The following is a 25,767-nucleotide window of genomic DNA, read 5'->3' on the forward strand; positions in this document are numbered from 1 at the left end:
CCCTGACGGAACGATACTGTATTTCCACTACTATTACTTGTTTATTCGATTGCATATACTTGCGCAGTAAAAATATCACAACAAGTTTTTGGCGCCGTTGCGGGGGACTTGATATTCTATTAATATCAAAATAGTTAATTTTTATTCTAATTTGGCTGTTTTTATTATTTGAACTAATCCAAGTTGTCGCATTTTGTTTTAATAGGTGAATCTTTTGTATGCGACGTGAAGGATCTACAAATCTTTTGCCTGTTAATCCTGAAATCGAAAGATCTTGCAGACAAAACAGAAGGAAAAAGAGGTTGGAAGCATCAATGGCTGCCAACCAAAGAGACGGGGTTAACAATAATGATGGTCAAAATCACATCGCTCAGGACCAAAATGTGCGAGCATTAAGAGATTATGTGCTCCCTGCTGTCACAGGAGTGCACTCGTGCATTAGGCCGCCGACTGTTACTGCCAATAACTTTGAGATTAAGCCGGCGATGATACAAATGGTCCAGACTTCTGTCCAGTTTGGTGGTCTCCCCAATGAGGATCCTAACTTGCACATAGTGAACTTTCTTGAGCTATGTGCAACGTTTAAGTTTAATGGGGTAAGCGATGATGCACTAAGGTTGAGATTGTTCCCTTTTTCACTAAGGGACAGGGCAAAAAGTTGGCTTATTTCTCTACAGGCCAACTCAATCAATACATGGGAGGAACTAGCTCAGAAGTTTCTCTCAAAGTTCTTTCCTCCTGCAAAAGCTGCTAAGTTGAGGGGAGAAATTAATAACTTCTATCAGAATGAGGGAGAGTCATTATACGATGCTTGGGAAAGATTCAAAGACCTGCTCAGGAAATGCCCTCATCACGGTATAGAGAAGTGGATGTTAGTCCACAATTTTTATAATGGGCTTTGCGGTACTACTCGCACTATAATAGATGCAACAGCAGGTGGTGCTTTCATGAGTAAAGGGGCTGATGAGGCATATGAATTGTTAGAGGAGATGGCTATGAACAATTATCAGTGGCCTGCCGAACAAGACACTTCACAGAGAAAAGTAGCTGGGGTACATGAATTAGATGCTATCACTGCTTTAACTGCTCAGGTTGCTTCATTGACAAAGCAATTGCAACAAAACAAGATCTCAGCTCAAGCCCAGTCTATACAGATGCAAGCAGGGTGTGAATTATGTGGAGGGCCTTATTTGTATGAACAGTGTACAGCGGCCAACATGTATGGTAATATGCCAGTTAATCAGGCTCAGGTACAGGCAGTTGGTAATTTTCAGAGGCCTTATCAAAACCCACTCTCCAACACTTACAATCCTGGGTGGAGAAATCACCCAAATTTCTCATGGAGAAACAATCAGGGCTAACAGTCACAGTTTCAAGGACCATACCAACAACACATGTCACAATAGCCTATGAATCAAGCCTTATCGTCACACCAGCCTAGACCGCAAGATCAACCAGAAAAGCCTAATGACTTGCAAACAGCCTTGTTGACCCTCACTAATACTCAGACTCAATTCATGACTGAGACCAGATCCTCTATTCGAAACCTTAAGACACAAGTGGGTCAGTTGGCCAACATGCTTAATAACAGACCGCAAGGGAATTTTCCTAGTAATACTGTGGTAAATCCTAAAGAGAATTGTCAAGCAATTTCGTTGAGGAATGGTAAGCAAGTGGAGCAGCCCAGTGTACAAAAGTCAGTGGTTCAGAATGAAGAGTTGGGTGAGAAATCAGAAACAAATGCGAATGGGGTTACTGAAGACCACCAGGGTTCAAACAAGTGTCCTCCCTTTGTTGATAACCAGCCAGTTCAAGTTCCATATCCTCAGAGGCTTAGAAAAACTTACACTGGATAAACAGTTTTCTAAGTTTTTAGAGGTTTTTAAAAAGCTGCATATCAATATTCCTTTTGCTGAGGCATTAGAGCAGATGCCTAGCTATGTGAAATTTATGAAAGAGATTCTGTCAAAGAAAAGGAAGATGGAAGATTATGAGACGGTGGCGCTCACTGAAGAGTGCAGTGCGATATTGCAGAGGAAGTTGCCCCAAAAGTTGAGAGATCCGGGGAGCTTTACTATATCGTGTACAATTGGCAAATTTGAATGTAAGCACGCTTTATGTGATCTGGGGGTAAATATTAATCTGATGCCCTTAACTGTGTTCAGACGACTGGGTTTGGGTGAGGCAAGACCGACAACCGTCACTCTACAACTAGCAGATCGATCGGTGAAACATCCACGGGGAATTATTGAAGATGTTCTTGTGAAGGTGGATAAGTTTATTTTTCCTGCTGATTTTATCGTTTTGGATATGGAGGAGGATATGGATGTACCTATCATTCTGGGCAGGCCATTTTTAGCTACTGGGCAGGCTTTAATTGATGTTCAAAAAGGTGAATTGACACTTCGAGTCCAGGGTGAAGAAGTGGTATTCAACGTGTTTAAGGCCTTAAAGTTTGCAAATGTAAATGACAGTTGTTTCAGAGTTGACCTGGTAGAGAAAGCAGTAGCAGAAATTAATCTTACAGAGGATTCACTTCAGAAGAGTTTGACAATTGGGGATATAGATGTTGAATTAGACAGTGAGGTCCAAGAGTGTGTACAGTGGATGAATTCTAAAGGGCCAATTTATAATCGAAAATATGAAGATTTGGGCCAAGGACCTGAAAGACCATTACCATCAGTTCAGAAACCTCCAGAGTTGGAATTGAAATCATTGCCTGCACATCTTCGCTATGCTTTTCTGGGTGAGAATGAGACTTTACCAGTCATTGTGTCTTCTTCTCTTTCTAATGAGGAGATGGAAAAATTGTTACGGGTGTTGAGAACCCATAAGTTGGCAATTGGATGGACGTTGTCAGATATTCAGGGAATAAGTCCATCCACAGTTATGCACAAGATCTTGATGGAAGATGACAGTAAGCCCTCTATTGAAGCACAACGTCGATTGAATCCAGCAATGAAAGAGGTGGTAAGGAAGGAGATCTTGAAGTGGTTAGATGCTGGGGTGATCTATCCCATTTCAGATAGTAGTTGGGTAAGTCCAGTTCAGGTAGTCCCTAAGAAAGGAGGGATTACAGTGGTGAAGAATGACAATAACGAACTTATCCCAACACGTACCGTAACTAGTTGGAGGATTTGTATAGATTATCGTAAATTAAACAAAGCAACCAGAAAAGATCACTTTCCACTGCCTTTCCTTGATCAGATGTTAGATAGATTGGTTGGACACCAATATTACTGCTTTCTGGATGGCTATTCAGGGTACCATCAAATAGCCATTGCGCCTGAGGATCAAGAAAAGACGACTTTCACCTGTCCATATGGTACATTCGCATTCCGTCGTATGCCGTTTGGTCTGTGCAATGCCCCAGCCACTTTTCAACGGTGTATGATGGCTATTTTCTCTGATATGGTGGAACGAAGCATTGAGATCTTTATGGATGATTTCTCTGTTATGGGGTCTTCTTTTGATGATTGTCTAAGGAATTTGGAGGCTGTGCTGAGAAGATGTGAAGAGGCGAATTTAGTCTTGAATTGGGAAAAATGCCATTTCATGTAAATGAAGGCATAGTACTTGGGCACAAGGTGTCTAAGAATGGTATTGAGGTTGATAGGGCTAAGATTGCTACTATTGAGAATTTGCCACCTCCAGTTTCAGTGAAAGGGGTGAGAAGTTTCCTTGGTCATGTGGGGTTCTACAGAAGATTTATAAAGGACTTCTCCAAGATTTCTAAGCCACTCTCGGCATTGTTGATGAATGGGGTGCCATTTGAGTTCGATGAGAAGTGTCTTGAAGCTTTCAGGATACTAAAGCAGAAATTGGTGTCAGCACCTATAGTAATTTCACCGGATTGGGACCAGCCATTTGAGTTAATGTGCGATGCAAGTGATTTTGCAGTGGGTGAGGTTCTGGGGCAGCGTATTGACAAAGTATTTCGGACTATTTATTATGCCAGCAGAACACTAAATGGTGCTCAATTGAATTATGCCACCACTGAGAAAGAGCTTCTTGCCATTGTATATGTATTCGATAAATTCAGGCCTTATTTGATGGGGAACAAAGTTATTGTGTATACTGATCACTCAGCAATCAGGCATCTTATTGCTAAGAAAGATGCTAAACCCAGACTTATTCGTTGGGTACTTCTTTTACAAGAGTTTGATATGGAGGTTCGGGATAAGAAGGGTACAGAGAATTTGGTGGCGGATCACTTATCAAGACTTGAGTTGGGGGATAGGTCAGAACTTGCTGCAGGGGAGATTAATGAGAGTTTCCCAGATGAACAATTATTTGCAGTGGAAGATGAGTTGGTGCCATGGTTTTCCGATTATGTGAATTATTTGGCAGCCAATGTAGTGCCACCAGAAATTGTAGGGCAGAGATTGAAAAAGTTTTATCATGATGTGAAGCACTACTTGTTACGACCTCCAATCTTAACATACATATATATATATATATAGTGTAAAAACAAAGTTTAACCTGAATATAACAATACTGAAATTCTGAATTTACAAAAACTTTATTAAACAATACATAACTAATGTTCATAACCTCAAACCATACAATACTCACAACTAAATAAAAACTTTATCTTACATACAAATCTTAATACTTTTATAAATAATTTCCGTGACGTTACTACACCTTAACGTAGAGATGAAAGTGTATCCAATCGATAAATTGAAAAGCTTTATGTAAATTACAAAGTCCATGAAATACTTTTAAAGCTTTAAGTAAATGATAAAGTTCACAAAATACTTTTAATGAAATATAATAAAACCAAGTTTCTTGTTTATTTATAAAATAGCATAGCAGAACTCCACTCCCTTCAGGTCAGCCCCATATGTACAGTCATGTTGGCTCCACGTATACTCATCAACGATTTATATTTGGGGCCTCTTACCTACAATACAAAACATTAACTGATGAGCTAAAGCTCAGTAAGCAGAATAACTACCTCATATGCATTAGAATAAACATGCAACATGCTATGTATTTTCTTTCTTTCTTTCACTTTCCTTTCTTTTGGGCCCTAGAGGATGCTGCTGCCGGCATTACATAGGGAATCACATTCCCACCTGAACATAAACATGATAATAGAGAATTTCTCCCTCATAAACATTCATCATATATAGGGAAGTACATCTGCCTCACTTATTTGGGACTTAGGTCTCCCAAGCAGCACCTCTACTTTAACGCTTTCAATAACTTGTTTGTGAACATTAAGCGTGCTTATGCATAATAAATATAACATTCTTGAAAATAACTTATGCATAAGAACATGGCAGGATAACATATAAAGCATATAAATGCACATAAGACACATAAAAGACTTGTATTGTAGATGAGGATTCTACTTACCTTGCGTCTTGATAAAACAACCGAAATTGTTAGCTTCCTGATAAAAACACAAACTATTAACTTACATAAAATCTACATGATGTAATTTTAGTTTATAATTGTTGTTATTCTATTTTTCTTTTCTTCTTATTGTTTATTTTATGTCCAGGCGTATGGTCATTCTATATTTGTCCATGGGTTGGTCCTGGTCTAAAAGTCGTGGTCATGGTCATGGTCATACGGAAATGTCCAGGTCATAGTATCAATCCATAATAATAGGGAATAAGGTCATATAATAAAAGTCCAAATAGTCCAAAGTGTGACCATAGCCTATATAAGTTTAGTATTATAACGATACATAAAAAAAATAGTTTATATTTCAATTTTGGCATTTGTAAAATATGACGGCATGGTAAAATAATCCATATATAAATTTTAGCATTTTAATGGCATAGTAAAGTAATCTATATAAATTTTGGCATTATAATGGCATGGTAACATAATCCATATATAAATTTTGGCATTATAGTAAAATAATCTATATATAAATTATTGGTATTATAACGGCATAGTAAAATAATCTATATATAACTTTTGGCATTATAATGGCATAGTAAATTAATCTATATATAACTTTTGGCATTATAACGGCATAGTAAATTAATCTATATATAAATTTGGCATTATAACGGCATAGTAAAACAATCTATATATAACTTTTGGCATTATAACGGCATAGTAAAATAATCTATATATAACTTTTGGCATTATAACGGCATAGTAAAATAATCTATACATATATAATAACTAAATAACTGAAAAGAAAGGCTCGGGAAAGAGCTTACCTAAAAGGTTTTCGTAGGCTAGCGTTACGGACAGAACTTCGCCTAAATCTTCGAGGTTTAGAACTTTAGAAGGGTGTTAAGAATATTTTTGGGTAGAGTAAGAGAAAGGAAATGAGGTTTTTTTGTGATTTCAAGATGAGTTTTGGAATGACTATTTATAGGAAAAACTTGGGATACTATTCTAATAAAATATTAAAAATAATAAGCATAGTGGAATAATAACATATTCAAAATATCAAGCATAGTAATTTGCTTAAGTCATCACTGTGTCACTGCTGCATCAACATGTGGGACCCATGGGGTGGACCCCGCTGTGGGACCCATGTGGACCCTACTGTGGGACCCTCTATGAATAGTACCCGGTGAATAGTAAAAAAATGAAAATTTCTCAATCTTCTTATATTACTTAGTCCAGCATTTTTGACTCACAAACTTTTTCTGAAAAAGTTTCTCTAACACCCATAAATTAATTATTCCCACCTATTGGTTACTTCAACTACTTAGAATTGTTAAAATCTCATAATAGAAAACAACTATACCCCCAACGGTCATGAACACTATTCACCAACGGTCATAAACGGCTAGATTTTGTCCTATAAATACTTGTTCCTTCAACCATTTATTTGCACAACTTCTTCATCTCTTAACCTTCTAGAAGAAATTCATCATCAAAACATGAATTTCTCTTTATTTTTCATAACTTTAGTGATTGTTTGCTTGTATTTAGCATCATTCTATGGGTATTATAATAATGAAATGCCCATGAATGTTATAGTTGCATATTCATTAGTTATTCTTCCACTTTACTTAATAGCTCTAACATTCGGTTAGCATTGTAATGCACTCAAAAATGAATAAAAATATTTTCTCTTATTTCTCATAATTGTTTATAATGTATTTGTAAAAAGAAATGGGAGTTACACTACTACTGGGATGATCCTTTCTTATTCAAACAAAGTCCGGATTTGATTATCAGAAGATGTGTGCCTGAAAGAGAAATGAAGGACATCTTGTTTCATTGTCATGCATCACCTACTGGTGGACATTTTGGGGGAGCAAGGACTGCTGCAAAGGTCCTTGAATGTGGATTTTATTGGCCTACTCTGTATAGAGACAGCTATGACTATGTGAAACGATGTGATCGTTGTCAAATGGTAGGTAATATCTCAAGACGTCATGAAATGCCTCTCACTAATATATTGGAGGTTGAATTATTTGATATTTGGGGTATTGACTTTATGGGACCCTATCCACCGTCGTTCGGTAATTTGTATATTTTGTTGGCGGTGGATTATGTAAGTAAGTGGGTTGAAACAGTTGCTACTTCAACTAATGATGCTCAGGTGGTAGTCAAGTTTCTGAAAAAGAATATTTTCTCTCGTTTTGGCACACCTCGAGCTATTATAAGTGATGAAGGGACTCATTTCGCCAATAAGATTTTTGATTCCTTAATGGAGAAGTATGGAATTAAACACAAGATGGCATTGGGATATCATCCGCAGTCAAATGGGCAAGCGGAGGTGTCAAATCGTGAGATTAAGCTGATTTTAGAGAAGACAGTGCAAGTTAATAGAAAGGATTGGTCAAATAAGCTCGATGATGCGTTATGGGCTTATCGGACAGCTTTTAAAATGCCAATTGGTACGTCTCCCTATCGCCTTGTATATGGTAAAGCTTGTCACTTGCCATTTGAACTGGAGCATAGGGCCCAGTGGGCGTTAAAGAAGTTGAATTTCAATCCGGTCGCTTCGAAAGCATTAAGGCTAGCTCAACTGAATGAGCTAGATGAATTGCGCCATGATTCCTACGAGAATGCAAGAATCTACAAAGAGAAGACAAAAAAATGGCATGATAATAATATTGTCAATCGGACTTTTCAAGTGGGCGATAAGGTGCTGTTATTCAATTCTCGTCTCAAGTTATTTCCGGGAAAATTAAAGTCTCGATGGTCGGGGCCATTCATTGTTACAAAAGTGTTTCCATACGAGGCTTTGGAGATTCAACAAGGTGATTCTTCGCTGTTTAAAGTTAATGGACAGCGGGTGAAGCATTACTATGGAGGCGAAATTGAATAGAAGGTCAATATTACACTGGTGGATTCTTGAAGGCAAGAAAAGCAGCGTCCGGCTAAATGACGTTAACGACAGCGCTTTTGAGAGGCATCTCATTATTTTTACTTTTCGGTTGTTTTCAGTTTTAAAATTTATGAACAATTCGTAGTTAGTTTACATTTCATTTTTGTTTTCATTTGACATTATATTTTTATTTCTTTTAATGTAATAGAACCGTGAAAAACGTGAAGAAAAAAAAGAAAAAAAAGAAAAAGAAAAAAGATGATTTTGAACTGCGTTTAGGCGATATATCGCCTGGACAACAGATTTGGATGGGTTTTTTTTTTCCAATTTGGCATTATTTTCAGGTGCCCAGGAGATATATCGCCTACCAATGGCGATATATCGGCTAGAGTAAAAGGGACTGCGCATATCGGGGGTGCAAGAGGCAACATATCGCCATGAAAGTCAGAGACGCCGATTTGGTGTACTGCATGTTGCGATATATCGCCTGTTCGAAATTTTTTTTAAAAAAAGGGGCACGTGGGGAGCACATGATCACTTCCTATCAGTTATTTTTCACAAAACATAACCCCAATTCGACCCCTATTACAAAACCGAAACACTCCAAATATTCCCTTCTTCTCAAATTTTTCCTCTCAAGCCAATCATTCTCTCAAGCATCTCATCATCTTCATCAAGCATCAAAGGGCCGAATCTTGCTGTGATTGAAGACCATTTTCTTCATCCTCTTCAAGCTTTTCAAGGTACATTGTTAAGTTTTGGTGTGTTTGATGATATATTGAGCAAATTTGAAGAACTTGATTTTCTTTTGGGCATTGGACGGATTTTTGGGAATTATTGTGAGATTGGTTTGTGTTTATTGTTTTTATCATCTTGGGAGATTATCATATATAGTTGGGAAAGATTGTGGGGTTGTTTGAGTATTTTTGGACACTTTTTCACGATTGCACACCAAGTGTTCGATAAAAGTACTCAGTGAACGGTTTTGCCATATTTTGGAGATTATTGGGTGTTTCTGAGTTGATTTGGGGTTGTTAGTGTGTTCAGCGTCTGTTACTTGTGTTTTTGCGATTGAACTACTCCATGGCACCTAAGAAAGCAAAGACCATGTCCACAGTCCAACGAGCCAATGTCACTATTCCTCATACTTTTGTTAACCCCACTGCTCAAAACAAATTTGAGGAATGGATTGTTAAAAATAAAACAGTGATTGTGGGGTCTCACTTTCGGCCAAGTGAATTGGATGGCATTCTCCCACAGATGATTATTAATAGAAATTGGCAGCAGTTGTGTGAGCCCAAACTTTTAGCCAATATCAGTTTGGTCAGGGAATTTTATGCCAATGCTTTTGTGGAGAGGGATGATCATACAGTCTTAGTTCGGGGTAAAAATGTTAGTTATTCTCCTCAAGTAATAAACAGGTTCTATGGCCTCAGGAGCCGATGAAAAGGATTATGATTTGCTCTTAAAGGAAATGACTAAGACCGACTCTACATACAAAATGGAGAGTGACATGGTTACTCCACGATCAATCAAGGCCACATGTTTGAGTCCGATTGGGAGGCTTTGGAACAGGTTCGATATTAGTACTCTTATGCCTTCCACTCAACAAATGGAGGTAACTATTGAACGTCTATACTTGCTACATTGTATTTGTTTGGGTAAGTCAATCAATGTTGGGAGGCTTATCGCAGAGAGTATTAGTTATATTGCGCGAGGGGCCACATCTGGCGGTCATGGACATGCTTCGCTAATTACAAGTTTATGTAAGGATCAAGGAGTGCCCATGAACATTAATGAAGTCTGTGAACAATCTCCAATAATTAGTCATCAGTCAGTGTTGCATCAAGATGAGAATTATGGGGGTGTTCCTCGACCCACTGGTTTGGGATACGAGCCTGTAGACCCAAGTCTGCTGCCATTGCCACCTACCGATGAACAACCTGAGTCCACTCGGCCAAAGAGAAAGGGTAGAAAACCATCCACTTCTAGAGCTACTGAAGGCTCTAGTTCTCGGCAATATAGCACCATGCAACAAGATATTGAAGATTTGAAGAGACAACAATAGCTGTTGTTGCATGGTCAGGCGGATATTAGAGATCGTCAGTTCCACATGACGAACTACATGGCTGATTTTTGTGGGGCATTTGCGCGCTACACAGGATTTAATGATTTTCCACAATGTCCTCCAGAATTGCGCCAACCATATTAGCCGCCTCCAGATTCTGAAGACGACGAGTAATTGTTCTGTTGTCAGGTTTTTTTTAGTTTATTTTATTTTTCTTTTCTTTTAGTTAAGTTCCTTTGGATTTCATGCAACAGTGAGGGCACTGTTTATTTTAAGTTTAGGGGACTATTTATTTTTCTTTTGATTTTTTTTTATTTCTATTTTTAATGTTGGATGACTGTACGAAACTATTATTGACTAAGACAGGTGGGGCTTCAATGATGAATTATTCTAATTCTTTGATATTGTTAGACTGATGCTTTGGATATGTAGACTGTGTGCTTAACCTGTTGATAATTGATCTTAGTATCGTCATTTGTGTATTATATGTGTTTTATTTAATTTATGCTTTACATTATATAAGTTTATAAGTATTGTGGGAATTGGTATGTTTGGTGGATATGGAAATCAGCTAGAACTTGCTCAGTTAATTTGTTGAGACGAAATGCTAAATGAAATATTCAGTAGAGATGATTTAGGCAATTTTCTTTGGTAAACATTTGAGCCTTTCCAGCTAACCCATAAAAAAGAATTATCCTTAGTTACCATTTTTGAGCCTAAAACTTTGGGTTTTGTTCTTGATTATACTATTTGAGCATAAATTTCCTAACTTCATTATTTTTCCTTTTCCTTTGTTATCATAAGCATATAATTTGTGGGAAAGAAGAATGGAAAATAGTGAGGTATTGGTATGATTTGAATGTAGTATGATTGTACAAAAAGAAGAGAGAGAGAGAAGTTTTTGAGATTATAAAAAAAAAAATCACTTTGTCACACTCCTTGATTATATATATATATATGGAAAATATTAAGTTTGGGGGAGTGTGACTTGAAAAAAAAAAGTGATAAGTCTTGAAAAAAAAATGATACAAAAAGAAAAGAATAAAATAATGAAAGTGTTGTAATCTCTCTCTCTAATTGTATAAAATGGTGATTTTTGGTGTGTGAAGAGAAATTTGGATGGTTTCGAGGTTTATATGCTTATGGTAATTTTGAGCCTAAATGACTATTTATCTACCTTTACCTAAGCCTAATGTTATGAGCCTATCAAAGTCCTTTTGATCTACTTGATACAGATTTTATATTAGTGGAGACAAGTTAACTGAGCAAGCTTATGGTGAATTTTGATGGGTTTGTGGTATGAATGAATGTTGATACTTGTAAAATTATGATTTGTACGGTATTTGTTAAATGAAGTGTGTATTTGCATGAATGACAGTATTTGGAGAAATTATTGATATGTTGAAATTCTAGTCACATGATCTGAAGCATTGGTTGAGCGATTGAAGAAGAATTGGAATTTTTTAGAAAATGTTTGCCCCTAGTCTAAGTTTAAATTTTTTCTGTAAAGTTAAGTCATCCAATAGTTTTTTTTTTTTTTAGTTTTGGATTGTTTCTTTGTTCTTTCTTTTGTTTGCTTGAGGACAAGCAACCCGTCAAGTTTGGGGATGTGATAAGCGTACAAAATATACGCTTATTTATAACCTTTTCAGATTGATTTGGTTGTTTTTCTCAAGAGAAAGTTTCTATTTAATCTGTTTGGTGAACTTGTGCAGTGTGTCGTTATAATTCTGATTTGTTCGAGAATTTGGATAAATATTTGTTTTAGTAGTCGAAATTGGTTAATATTTGGAGGTTTGGTACAGGCGATATATCGCCTGTCTTGGGCGATATATCGCTGCTTGAGGAAGTTCAAATTTCGGCTTAGCAGAAACGATATTAGAAGTTGCGTTTTTATCGAGTACATTCATTAGGCGATATATCGCAACATTATAGGCGATATATCGGCACAACGGCATTTTTGGAAATTTTTATGGAAATTCGTAGGTTTTTGGATTTTTGTAAAAAGAATAAAAAGAAGATCGAAAGAGAGAGAAAGGGGGAAGCGTTCTGACGGCAGAGGAAAAGAAACATAGAAGAATCCACTTTTAATTTGTTTGTTTTTCTTTATGCTTTTGAATTTTATATTGTGTGATGAAGTTTAATATTATGAACTAAATTCTTATTTAGAGTATTTTAATGTAGTCACTGTATATTCTATTCATCTTTAATGCAATTTCTATGAATCTTTGAATTTATGGTTATCTATTGTTCTTATGATTAATGCTTGTAATTGATTGGCCATCTTTTGCATGATTATTAGTTTTAATTCAATATCTGAAAAGTGAGAATTGGAATAGCTTTAGACAATAGACATAGATTTCAATTTAGAACGAAAGTATCAAATTGGTTTATGTAGCACTTAGGTTTTTGTTCTTAATGTGGTTTATGTGTAGAATTTATCACAGACATGTAGAAAATTCACAGGTAAACTGAATATTTTATATCTTGAGAAAGAATAGAATTGTCAATAGTAAACCTGCTATAATCATAGATCAAAGAAACATATTAGTTGTATTATTGATTGAATAGAATTGAAGGTTGATGAAATTAGAATGCTCTAATCCTTCACTTATATTAAATTTCGTTAATTAAATTTTGCTTTCCTGGTTTATTGTTCATTGATAATTGTCATTAAATTTTCATTAGTCAAATAGAAATAAAAGTTTGCTATTGGTAATTATTGGATCAATTCCCTGACGGAACGATACTGTATTTCCACTACTATTACTTGTGTTATTCGATTGTGTATACTTGTGTTGACGGTGAAATCTCGTCAACGAAATTAGGTCGGAAAACTCAAAGATAAATGCGGCGATGTTTAGATAAGAACTTAGAATTAACTTATGGAGGGATAAACACAGATGAACAATGGAGTGAAAGATGTATATTGCTTAATAGCTTCTGCATACAATGAATTTTTCCAACCCCCTTTCTGGAGGGGTCATCATCTATTTATATTGGAGCTCAAATGGCTCATTTGTACATAGTGGTCCCTCAGGACAAAATAGTACATGAGTACACTGTCAGGATAGCAGTACAGGTGGTAGTGGTGTTGGAAGAGTGGTAGTCTACTCTAGTACGTGTCAGGGGCCTGCAAAAGTGCTCTTGTCTTGGTACCATATTATGCCTCCACTACTTGTTGGGTACTGGCCTCATAAGCGTGCTGGGAGAATCCTGACCATGTACCATTCTTGTACTGCCACTACCCATCTGGCGCGGACACTGTATCTGTACTCCAACTCCTCTTGGTCTGTTGGCTCATTTCGTATCTCTCCTAACTTCATGTCAAATCATTGTGAGGCCTCTGCTGACCTTCCTCGACTGCATGTCCGAGGGACCCTCGACTCCCCATCTCATGTGACTCATAGGGGGAGTAGTGCCCCGTGGTGGCCCTTACCTCAGGAAGAGAGGTAAGGCCTAACGCGTGTGTGATGAGACATGACACCTATGAATGAGATTAGGATCTCATCTTGCGAGACCATCATTTTGCAGCCCCCGCATCGCGAGGCCCTTGGTATGTGGCCAAGGAGTGCTTAGTGGAGGCTGTGCCTTGCCAGGCCCTTAAGGACGCGGCTGGCGCGCGAGGCGAGGCCACTAGGCCCTTAGCATGGCTGGTGCATGAGGCAGAACTTGGGCGAGGCTGGGGCCGTGGCTGCGCGAGACGTCCCCCAGGCGAGGCAGGGGTCGCGGCTGCGTGGGGAGCGAGGCCTGCTGGAGCACCTCTGCGAGGCGTCACCCACGCGAGGCCCCTAGGCGCGCGAGGCGGAACCTGTGCGAGGCTGGGACCGTGGCTGCGCGAGACGTCCCCCAGGCGAGGCAGGGGTCGCGGCTGCGTGGGGCGCGAGGCCCGTTGGAGCACCTCCGCAAGGCGTTACCCACGCGAGGCCCCTAGGCGCGGCTGTGTGGGGCGCGGTTGTATAGAGGCCGCGGCTGTGTAGGGCGCGAGGCCGTGGGCGCGCCTGCGTGAGATGGCACCCACGCGAGGCCAGTAGGTCCGTGGGCGGCTTCGCGAGACGGCTCCACAAGGTGGAGGTTATAGCTGCATGGGGCACGAGGCCATGGGGCTGCCTATACAAGACGCACCTGGGCGAGGCCACGAGGACGCCCACGCGAGACGACTTCGCGAGACGCACCTAGGCGAGGCCCTTGGGCGCGCGAGACGCCCCCACGAGGCATGGTGCAACATGTGCATATGTGCGAGATGGGCATGTCTGGGATGTAGCCAATATCGTGAGGATCGAAGGTTCCATCATTTGACCCGTGGCCTCTTAGGACTACATCAGGGGTCATTTTGCACAATGCGACTTATCCTCATTCTAGGCCTTAGGCTCTAGGCTAGCCCGATCTCTAAAACTCAGCTTGCGCTGCTCGTTGGGTCACTTCTTTCATCTTCGCAGACCCTTACTCATCTCAACGCGGGATTGTGTGTTTACTTGTTATTATTTTTTTTTCTTGGTGGATTTTTTGTATCCACAACTTGCGCAGTAAAAATATCGCAACACTTAGTCACAACAAATTATAATATTTGTGACTAATACTTTTAGTCAATAATTTTTTTAATAACAAGACAAACAAATTCATATTTTTTTTATGTGATTAAAAACTATATATAATTATATATATATATTTCAAAGGAAATGTACGGTTACAAGTTTATATTTATTTTTTCATAGATTTTGATTTATTATTTTATTTCAATTTCTATATTAAAAATAATAATTCTATTTAATTATAATAAAAATTAAATATAGATTAATCAGAAACTGTCACATACATACTTATCAAGTACTTAGCGGCTAGGTACCTACATCAGCAAATAATTGTTAATAGAATGCATTCATGACGTAAAAAAAATTGAGTATTTAAGTGCTACAAACGAAAAAATTTAAATATTTTTGCCGCTCATTACTCTAAAATTAACTAATAATATAATGGTTTCTTAAAAAACATTTTAGGGTATTGATATTATTTACTTCATTTTATTTTTGTTACATTTGATCTATAAAAATAATTTCAAATTTCAAATTTTTTTATTAGGCCTACTTTTTTCATTTATATAAAAAGAAAAACCAAAAAACAAATCTACACAACCCGCTGGAAGAGCTGTTGGTTTCCTAGTATAAATATAATGTTGAGTTTGTTTTAAAATTTTAGTACGCATATTTTGTTTGCTTGACAATCTCAAATTTTTTTTTGCAATTAATTTTTTTTTTTAACTAACAATCAAGTATTGACTTCTATAAATAAATATATACAATACACCTCATTTTAAAAATAAAAATAAAAGAAGGGTTGACACAATTTAATTAATTATTAAACCAAAAGTTGACACATGTTGTATGATATTTCATTTCATGCTTACCATTAATCTATTAATATTTATTTATTTTTGTTGTCTATTTAAGCATAAGATTTTTAATGGATTAGGACTAACAAAAAGTACATATCATCAAAAAGGTTTCATCATTAATGAAATGGAGGAAAATGCTTCAGAAAGTCGGATAGATTAAGTATCACAATGACAGAACTACATAAGACAATAGATATCAACATCTGGACAGAGGAAAAATGCGTACGCGCAGTTATTTCCTTTCACATTTCTTTTTTAAATTTAAGAAAAATACCAAAAGTATTTGCCAGAATCATTACATATGGGACCCCGGATAATCTTATATTTCTGGATAACTTTACTTACTTCGATAGAATATCTTCAATAGTGCTAAAAATATGTGGTGATTTATTATATTTACCATCTTTTAATAAAAGAATAACTCCAATAATGATTTATAAACTTTGTCAAATTTGGTCTATATTAAAAATTGTGCTAATATAAAATATAATATAAGTCAAATTTTGTCTAATAATAAATATTATTTTTTATTTACTATATTGCCAATAATTAATGACTAACCATATTATTTTTTTTATTCACTTTTTCTATAATAAAAAATATATTTTTTGTATATTATAATTAAATATTAAATAAATTATTAATTTTTTTTTATTAATTTGCATTTTGTTATAAATATTAACTCATTTTTTTGAGCTAAATTTATCATAAAATTTATACATTGTATTCGAAATGTTCTTATTTTCAATTCTTTTTCTATATTTTTCAATTTATAAAAAATATTTTCATAATAAAAAAAATTCAAAGAAAAACGTACCAACAATTTGGATAAGCCACTATGTTCCTCTGCGCTCCAATACCCACCTTCCATCCTCCTAAAAATATTAGAAAGTAATAATAATAAAAAAAAAATGACACTCACACTCGTCCCGACCTCGACCGCCTCCTCGGCCATCTTCTTCCTATCTCCATCGTCCCCCAAGCCTAGACCCGTCCGCATCAGATTCAAGCCCCATGCATCGTCCTCCTCTATTCCCGCGCAGACACGTGTCCGTTCGTCACCGTCGTCACACGACACCGGCGTCATCATCGTTGGAGCAGGCCTTGCCGGACTCGCTGCGGCGACTCGACTCTGCTCCGAAAACGTCCCGTTCCTTTTACTAGAAGCTTCAGACGAGGTCGGCGGCCGAGTCCGGTCCGATATCATCGGAGAATTCATCCTCGACCGCGGGTTTCAAATCTTCATCACCTCATATCCTGAAGCCAAGAAGCTTCTCGATTACGAAGCGTTAAATCTCCAGAAATTCTACTCCGGAGCCAGGGTTTACTACAACGGCGAATTCCACACTGTCGCGGACCCCATTCGTCACTTCGTGGACTCCCTCCAGTCCCTGACGAACCCTATCGGTTCAATTCTGGACAAATTGCTCATTGCGTCGACGAGACTTGGGGTCCTGACGAAACCAGACGAAGAAATCTTGACAGCAAATGAGGTATCCACGATGGAGCTTCTGAGAAGCATCGGATTTTCTGATTCGATAATCGGGAGATTCTTCCGGCCATTCTTTGGAGGAATTTTCTTCGATAGCGATCTCGAAACCACTTCCAGGTTGTTCGATTTCATCTTCAAGAGCCTAGCTCTTGGCGATAACACAATTCCGGCTAAAGGCATAGGAGAAATTCCCAAACAATTAGCCGAGAAATTGCCTTCCGACTCGATTCTCTTCAATTCCAGAGCCATCGCCATCGATTCCGACGGCTTCGATTCGCCGGCGGTCAGATTACAAACGGGAGAAATCTTGAGAAGTGAGCTGGGAGTTATAGTGGCGGTAGACAAACCCGAAGCGGATAAGCTTTTGCGACAAAATGGGCCCAACCCGGCCCAAAATAAACCGAGTCGGAGCACGATATGTTTGTATTTCACAGCGGATCGGGGAGAAATCCCGGTTCGGGACCCGGTCCTCTTCATAAACGGGTCGGGCGAAGGCATCGTGAATAACATGTTCTTCGCCACCAACGTGGCACCATCCTATGGCCCACCAGACAAAGCTTTAGTCTCCGTATCACTCATCGGCACCTTTGATGGAGTCTCCGATGAGGATCTGACGGCTGAGGTTACCCGAGAGCTCTCCAAGTGGTTCAAGGGATTGTCATCAACGGTGAGGAATTGGAAGCACTTGAGGACTTACAGGATTAAATATGCTCAGCCCAATCAGAGCCCTCCAACTAATCTAATGAAAGATCCCAAGGTTGGGCCCGGCTTGTATATATGTGGTGACCACTTAACGAGTGCCACGTTTGATGGTGCTTTGGTCTCCGGTCGAAGAGCAGTGGAGGCTTTGCTTAGAGACCGGGCCGTCATTAGAGTTTAAGACAAAATAAAATATATAATATTATTTGACTTTTTTTTAATTAATTTATTTTGTTCCTTAATTTTGTAAGTATTTGGTGTGAAAATGAATGAGAGTGAAGCATTAATAACGTTAATAAAATTTGTTTTGGAAATTAATTATATTTTGTTATTAAAAGTAGTTGAATGCCATGAAATTGAGACAGGTTGGAAGCGTTTGACTGAATCTTTTTAAGAACCAAAATAAAATCATTAATGATTGTTATCGAAATTCGATTTTTTTTTTTTGACAAATAATTGTTTTCGAAACTTTAGTATGATACTCATAAGTAAATTGTGAAAAAAAATAAGAAGACAATTAAGTATAGAAATTTATTATTCATTTTTCTTATTAAAAAAAGCATTATTTTATTTTATTTTTTCTTTAAAAGTGTGAATTGGAATGGGGAAACCGTAAAGATTAATTCGGAAAAAATAATGCGTTAATTGACAATTACAAGATAGTTTATTACTGTAGAAAGATATTGATATGTCGACAGAAGATTGCTTACTGTAATATACCAAAAAGGAGTCGTTTTGTTATAAAAGTTAACGGCAAATCATTTAATTTATTATTTTTTAATAAAAAAAAATATACTGACGGAGATGTATATATAGACAATATAGAGAGAGAGAAAGAGAAGGGGAAATAGAGAGAGGGAGAGAGGAGAAGAAAGAAATGGGGGTTGATTACTATAACATACTGAAGGTGAATCGGAACGCGAGCGAGGATGACCTGAAAAAGGCGTACAAGAGATTGGCCATGATATGGCACCCAGACAAGAATCCGGCGACGAAGCGGTCGGAGGCGGAGGCAAAGTTCAAGCGAATCTCAGAAGCTTACGACGTCCTCAGCGACCCTCTCAAGCGCCAGATCTACGATCTTTACGGCGAGGAGGCTCTCAAGTCCGGCCAATTCCCGCCGCCGCCACCTCCTTCTTCTTCCAACTCTTTTACATCTTCGTCTTCTTCACGCGCCTCCCATTTCCGGCAGAACAACCATAATCACCCCAGCTCCTCCTTCAGATTCAACCCCCGAGACGCTGAGGATATATACGCTGAGATCTTTGGATCGGAGTCGGCGAGCTCGGGTTCCGGGAGGAGTTCGAGTAGGGGGAGGGGCTACAGGGATGGGTTCTTTAGGGCCACCAATGGTACTGCAGATTTTTCCGGTCATAGCGGTGGTGCGTCTGGGGCTCAGCGGAAGGCCAATGCGGTGGAGAATCAGTTGCCTTGTAGTTTGGAGGACCTTTATAAAGGTATCAAGAAGAAGATGAAGATTTCCAGAAACGTCTACGATTCATTTGGGTAACGTCTAAATTCGCCCCTTCCTTGATTCTCTTGCTTTCTTTGTTGATATTGGAGCTAATAAATTTGGGCAACGTCTAAATTTCTTTGTTGGTACCAAGTACAATTTTGCATACTAATTGGTAATTACATATATATATTTTATGTCATTTCTATGTGCACTATTATTGGTCTATATTAGATTAGTGTACCTCTCCTTGAAGCACTTTTCGTCCTGGTATTTTGGACTTTCTTTTTATATTGTTAGAATTTAGATCAATGCATAGCTAAACTTAGGCTGTTTTCTGAAAATGTAACAATATTTCACTCTTGAAGTATGAAAGGTAGTCTTGATTTTGTTGGTGCTACTAATGCTTATGTCATGATGAACAGAACATTAGTTTTCGTAGACCTTAGTTGGCCAGTGTTGGTAGTGGTAATGACTAGTATAGAAGGTTTAAAGAATTCCATGCCAAGTTCTTGACTTCAGTCAGGACTTTTTAGCCCAGCGTCTCCTTTTTCAAGGAAAACATGAGAAGATTGAGTATTTTTTTTAGAGATTCATCAACGGTTTGTTGTAGCAAATAGTAAGAGAAATTCTGTAGAGGGTCTACTGAAATTTCCTTAACGATCTTTCTTCGCTCATTTATATTTAAAAGGTTTATCGGAATGTTGGGAAGCTGAATTTGGAGTATTAAATCATGAGAGTTTATTTAGCTGGGTTGACCATATTAGACAATCTGCACACTGTTATCTACTCTCTGTGGACTGGATTATATAATATGGTAACTTGTCCTTCTACTGGGGGCAGTTTAGGTTGTGGAACCAAATTTTCGATAGGTTCTGAATGCTGAGTAATTTTTGCTCCTACAACCACATGTGAAATGCTGTCACCAAATGCTAAGCTCGTCCCAAAGAATTTTAAAACTGCATTGCCAAGGCTCGTCCAAGTATTTATTAATATATATATAGAGAGAGGGTGAGAGAGAGAGAGAGAGAGAGAGAGAGAGAGAGAGAGAATAGAGATGGCTATGATGGCTAAGCTTCCCTTTGAAAGTGCCAAATCAAGGCAAATGATGTTTTTCAACCTTATAATACAGGAAATGGATAGGTTTTCTTAATTTTTTTTTAATCATTGTAAGCTGAATAATATTGGCTATCCTTTATCCTCTATACCCCTTCCTTCTCACTTAAGTTGAAAGTTGATTTCACTACTCTTCTCTAACAGGAAGTGTTTGATGTTCGATGCTAAGGCCACTAGTTTTTCATTGCTGCTCATCTGTTTGAGAAATTATTTAAGCCCAATTCAATGTCCAGAGATATTAAATGTTTCCTTGTTAGGTCATGTTCAGCTTTGCTACTTATTGCTAATGTTATTTTTTCTAGTTTGTAAGATTAGAAACTGACTAAGTTTGCTGTCAGGTGACTCATATTTAAACATTGACATGTTTGTTTGAAGTGTTTTTATTCTGTTTTAAATCTGTTTTTCCATACTTGATGGTCAGAGCATTTGCTGTTATTTTTCTTAGCATTTCTAACTCGAAGTAACAGTCAGTCAACATATATGACATTTGGTGTTCTTATATTTAAACTAAATTAGGCCTGCCTTTTGTCATGGAAAAGACTCGCTGCATTTTACTCTAACTTGCCAGTTTTCTGGCTTGCAGCCCATGTTAAAGAAGGCAAGAAAACAGGAGAGGGCTTGTTTATAACTTTCTTTTATTTTTAATTTGTTCATTTTTCAATACTGGGTAAATCATTGTTTGCCCTACTTGTACTGGATTGCTGAATGATTCTGTAATGTTTCATCACTTTCCCTTTCAAAATTTATTTACTCTGGCTTGATGTGCAAGAAACTAACTTGCAGTAAGTCTCGCACGGTGGAGGAGATACTGACAATTGAAATAAAGCCTGGATGGAAGAAAGGCACAAAGATAACTTTCCCTGATAAGGGTAACCAGGAACCCGGAGTCATTCCTGCAGATTTAATTTTTGTGGTGGATGAAAAACCGCATGCTGTGTACAAAAGGGATGGTAATGATCTGGTGCTCAATCAGGAGATAACTCTTTTGGAGGCCCTGACAGGAAAATCCCTTGACCTCACCACCCTGGACGGAAGAAATCTTATGATCCCATTGACCGAAATCATCAAGCCAGGTGCTGAAATGGTTGTCCAAAATGAGGGAATGCCAATCTCAAAAGAACCGGGAAAGAAAGGCAACTTGAGAATCAAATTTGATGTCAAATATCCTTCAAGACTTACAGTCGAACAGAAAGCTGATCTGAGAAGAGTTCTGGGAGGAATTCTATGATGGTTACTAATTATTAACCTCTCCATGGTTTGCCATGGTGTAAATAACCACGTCTATTTTATTGAAGAATGTGAATACTAGGAAACTTTGCAGGGCTGAAAGGAATTTTGGAAACAGCTTTGGAAGGTCCTTCCAATCTACAATTAGATACTTTTTTGATAGGATCAAGATCAATCTTTTGTTGTTAATAGTATTAGAAGGGTCTTGGCTTACTAGAAAAGATGGATAGGTTATTTGTGTTTTAGCTTCTGCATTTTTGGTTGGTCATTTTTTTTTGCTATTGATTTCTGGTCTATATACTTGGAAAATAGTTTTGGATTTTTTCATGACAGAACTGGTTTAGTTATTTTTAGGAAATGCAAGTGTTACACTTATTATCTATTTTATAATTTTTTTTTTGTATTGGTTTATTTAACTTTATGGGTTTGTCTTCTTTTGCTACTAGCATAGCCATCGACTATATGTATTGTTCTATCACCGAGTTAAATAATATAATATGCATTCTTCCTAGCACATTAGATTTTGTTTTTGTTTTTTGCTTTATCTTAATTAGATTTTTTAGGTTCTGTTAATAATATTGTATCTTCGGCAACCAAAATGTCTGCGTGCTTTTCTTAGTTCTAAAATGATGTTAGTAGAGCTTGATACGTTGCCTTTAAAAGAGTAATGGCATTATGGTCGGGAATTTCTATGGTACGCTATTGGGGGATTCACGGGACAAATCTAATGGCTTGGGAAAATTTCAATTTTGAGAAGAAAACAAAATTAAGAATAGTTCACTATGAACAGCAACCATAGAGATTATTTGGTCCTTTGTTATGCTCGCCGTGACCACATAGAATATCTAATGATAAAATTAAGTTACAAAAATATGAATAAAAAAATAAATGAATAGTTGAAAGAGAAAAGCGAAAATACTATTACGTAGTCAAATAATAATCAATCCAAACAAAAGAAAGATTGGAGAAAAAAATGCAAGTAAATTATGGGAGGTAGGACATAGTAGCAAGCTAGGTAGGTATAGACAAATTAATGTTTTGTAGGTTCATCACATTGCAGCGCAGCGTGAAGGTCGGGACTATTGGTCAGTAGTACTCTTAACTTAAGCTAGAGTTTCTTCTTTTCCATGAATGGATGGATCGAGTAGTCTATTACAACAGAAAGACAGAGAACAGTACTAGTACTACTGCTATGCATTTCGAATCCAGGGATGTTCTGCAATAATGAATTAAAATAGGGAAAAAAAGAATTTAATTAGAAATAAGAAACAAAAAAAAAAAAATATTTATAGACTATAGCAGTAGTACGTAGTATTAGTAATACTTACCAAGCACATGTTGAGCAGTTAAACACTTCTTTAGATCATGCTCTAGCATCTGCCTAACAAGGGATTTAGCATTCTCGGAAATCTGAGGCCATGGCCAACTTTCAAAGTCTAAGTCTCCCTTTAAAATTGTACAAGTTATCTCACTTGTATCTTCTGTTGCTGACCAAAATGGGAAACGCTCACACAACAAGAGATAAAGAGTTACTCATGCGCTCCATATATCCACTTCTGCTCCATGACGTCTTCGTTTATTCAACACCTCCAGGGCTGCGTAGTACAGAGTCCCCGCCTTTTCTGAAAACCTCTGCCCTATAAATAAAAAATAAGAAACAATTATTTATTTAAAATAATATTCTGTAAATAAAAAAGAAGATTTATATTATAATTAGATTCTTTTTTTTTTATATATATACCAGGCTTGAAGAAGACTGAAAACCCAAAATCAATGAGCTTGAGAGGAGAGTGTTCTTGGTTGTTAAGGAACAAGAGATTTTCAGGCTTCAAGTCTCTATGGATGATCCCAACGGCATGGCATATCCTGACCACCTTGGCTATGTATGGTCTTGGTCACCACAGCCGCCTCTCAAATATAATTACCTTTAAACCTAATTCCTAGTTTATTTTAGAAAATACTTTTAAAAATAAAAATCAAATATAAGTACCATATTTTAAACTATTTGTCAAATTACTTAGGATTTATATCTGTTTATTAAATAATTTAAAGGAAAAGTTGAGACGGTAGAATTTATTTTCGAGTTTGTTTTTATTTAATAAAACGGCAAAAGTATTTTTACGAAATTTTAACGGTAGAATCTAAAAACAAATATATTATTACCATTATATCAGATTATTTAATTTAAAATGAAAGATATATATACACACACGTAATAATAAACCAAGTTGATTTTTAAAAAATTAATTAAAAGGAATATATACACGTAATAGTACATTTATACTTTGATTTTAAAAAAATAAATAGTAATAGGGTTGTTATTAGTTCCATTGTCCTTCAGTTTTTTTTTTTTTTTGACAACATTTTCCTTCAGTTATTAACTAGGCGAGATTACTTAATTTAAAAATAAAAATAAAATATAAACACCATATTTTAAACTATTAGTAAAATTATTTAACTAGGATTTATATTATATTTGCACCCAAATATTCGATTAAGACACCCCACTTTATTCAAAATTAATATATAATATAATTTTCTTCAACTTATGCTCACATTATTTAATTTTTTTTCTTTTTCATATTTTAAAAATACAGATAAATAATATATATTTTAAATATTTACATAAAATAACAATCAAAACAAAAAAATATAACAACTTGTTAAAGTAAGAGTTTTTTCTTTCTAAAAAAATATACATTATTTTAAAAAAATTATGAAAATAAGATATAATAAAATTATTGAAATCGACGGAAAAGAAATTAAATAATGTAAAAAAAAATATTGATAGAAAAAGTGTTAAAAATATTTTTGTTAATTAATGGGTGCCTATATATTTTTTGGTGCAAATTTAATAGCCCGTTTATTAAATAATTTAAAAGAAAAGTTGAACGGTAGAATTTAAACAAATCTTCATAAAATCTAAGAAAAAGAACCTAGACAAAAAAACATTGTGAAAAAAAAACCATAATAAGATTTAATTTAATAATGGTCTTTTCTCTTTCTTTATTAATTTTTTTTAGTTTAATAGAAAATAAATTTCAAAATTGCATCATTAACTTTCTAATTTTCAATTTTTCTCTCTTTTATATTATGTGAGATTATATTAATTATTAATGGAGATTTTAAAAATATATCTCTTCTGTGTATTTAACAATTTTTTTTTTTAAATTTTAACGAAATATTACAAATATTTAGTGGAATATAGTTTTAAAACCAATTAAAAAATATTATAAAATAAATATTTAGTAATTATATTAATATAAATTTAAATATTATAATGTTGACGTAGATTTTCGTCAACTAAAAAACAAGAGCAATTAAGCTAATATTTTTGAGAAAATATGAGATGAATACAGAGATTTTACGTGATTCAATAGTTAAATCTACCTAGTTCACGAGCTACTTTTATTGATTGTTCTAAGTTAAAGCTTGGAAAGCAGTTTTAGTAAAGAGTTCGTGCATAAAAAATAAATGAATATAATACAACCTATTTATAGGAATGATATCAGATTCTCTTCCCACAATTTTAGGGGGAGTTATAAAATATCTCATTTTTGAATTTCAAATATACAAGCAGTTACATCATTATAAATATCTATTATTTCCAATCCTTCTGACGCACTTTCGAACTGACTTGGTTGTCATTCAAGCTGAAATCGTGATGTGCTTTGTCTTCGAGCTGAAATAACAACTATCTTTTGAGCTGATTCTTTTACTTCTGCTCGAAAATCCTTTTGTTGTTTTCTCGAGTTTTGATGCATCATTAATTAAATGATGGACATTAACCTGGTCTTCGAGCTTTTATCCTTCTTTCTGAGCTAATAATATATACCTCGAAATATGGGTGTAACATTTGCCCCCTCAGAAGTGTCTGCTTGGTGTCCTGAAAGAGAGCATCTCCATCTGTTGACCACTCATTGGTGTCTTCTTCGGCTACTGCAGCTGTATCACTCTTTGTCTTTTGATCAAGTTTATGCTTTTGATTATTCTTTGGATTATGCTGTGACTTGAAGCTTGCTTGCTGTTCTTTATACTTGACACATAATCTCTGAAT

At 36.3% G+C, this 25,767-nt stretch overlaps 3 protein-coding genes and 1 non-coding gene across 4 annotated transcripts; 3 read left to right on the plus strand and 1 right to left on the minus strand.

Moving 5' to 3' along the window:
- The first annotated feature begins 218 nt into the window (after window positions 1-218).
- Window positions 219-1,361, plus strand: LOC133832195 (uncharacterized). The gene has a single exon (XM_062262570.1). It carries the CDS (start codon window positions 219-221, stop codon window positions 1,359-1,361), a length of 1,143 nt encoding a protein of 380 aa, XP_062118554.1.
- LOC133833230 (small nucleolar RNA R71) lies at window positions 753-859 on the minus strand. Its single transcript, XR_009892624.1, has one exon. It is a non-coding gene; the product is annotated as a small nucleolar RNA R71 (small nucleolar RNA).
- Window positions 1,362-16,529: 15,168 nt separating the features above from the next.
- On the plus strand, window positions 16,530-18,232 carry LOC133830448 (uncharacterized). The gene has a single exon (XM_062260421.1). It carries the CDS (start codon window positions 16,635-16,637, stop codon window positions 18,093-18,095), a length of 1,461 nt encoding a protein of 486 aa, XP_062116405.1. The 5' UTR covers window positions 16,530-16,634; the 3' UTR covers window positions 18,096-18,232.
- Window positions 18,233-18,714: 482 nt separating this feature from the next.
- On the plus strand, window positions 18,715-22,224 carry LOC133830450 (uncharacterized). Its single transcript, XM_062260422.1, has 2 exons — window positions 18,715-19,420; window positions 21,267-22,224. Exons 1-2 carry the CDS (start codon window positions 18,792-18,794, stop codon window positions 21,709-21,711), a joined length of 1,074 nt encoding a protein of 357 aa, XP_062116406.1. The 5' UTR covers window positions 18,715-18,791; the 3' UTR covers window positions 21,712-22,224.
- The last annotated feature ends 3,543 nt before the right edge of the window (window positions 22,225-25,767 follow it).

This window comes from Humulus lupulus, chromosome 4, assembly GCF_963169125.1.
Source record: "Humulus lupulus chromosome 4, drHumLupu1.1, whole genome shotgun sequence".
Classification (NCBI taxonomy): Eukaryota; Viridiplantae; Streptophyta; class Magnoliopsida; order Rosales; family Cannabaceae; genus Humulus; species Humulus lupulus.

What these genes read in the sequence shown, in the direction of transcription:
- LOC133832195 (XM_062262570.1), top strand. Translation starts at nt 219, where the DNA reads ATGCGACGTGAAGGATCTACAAATCTTTTGCCTGTTAATCCTGAAATC.
- LOC133830450 (XM_062260422.1), top strand. Translation starts at nt 18,792, where the DNA reads ATGGGGGTTGATTACTATAACATACTGAAGGTGAATCGGAACGCGAGC. An exon ending in AACGTCTACGATTCATTTGG is followed by an intron (nt 19,421 to 21,266) that starts GTAACGTCTAAA and finishes ACTAACTTGCAG; the next exon opens with TAAGTCTCGCACGGTGGAGG.
- LOC133830448 (XM_062260421.1), top strand. Translation starts at nt 16,635, where the DNA reads ATGACACTCACACTCGTCCCGACCTCGACCGCCTCCTCGGCCATCTTC.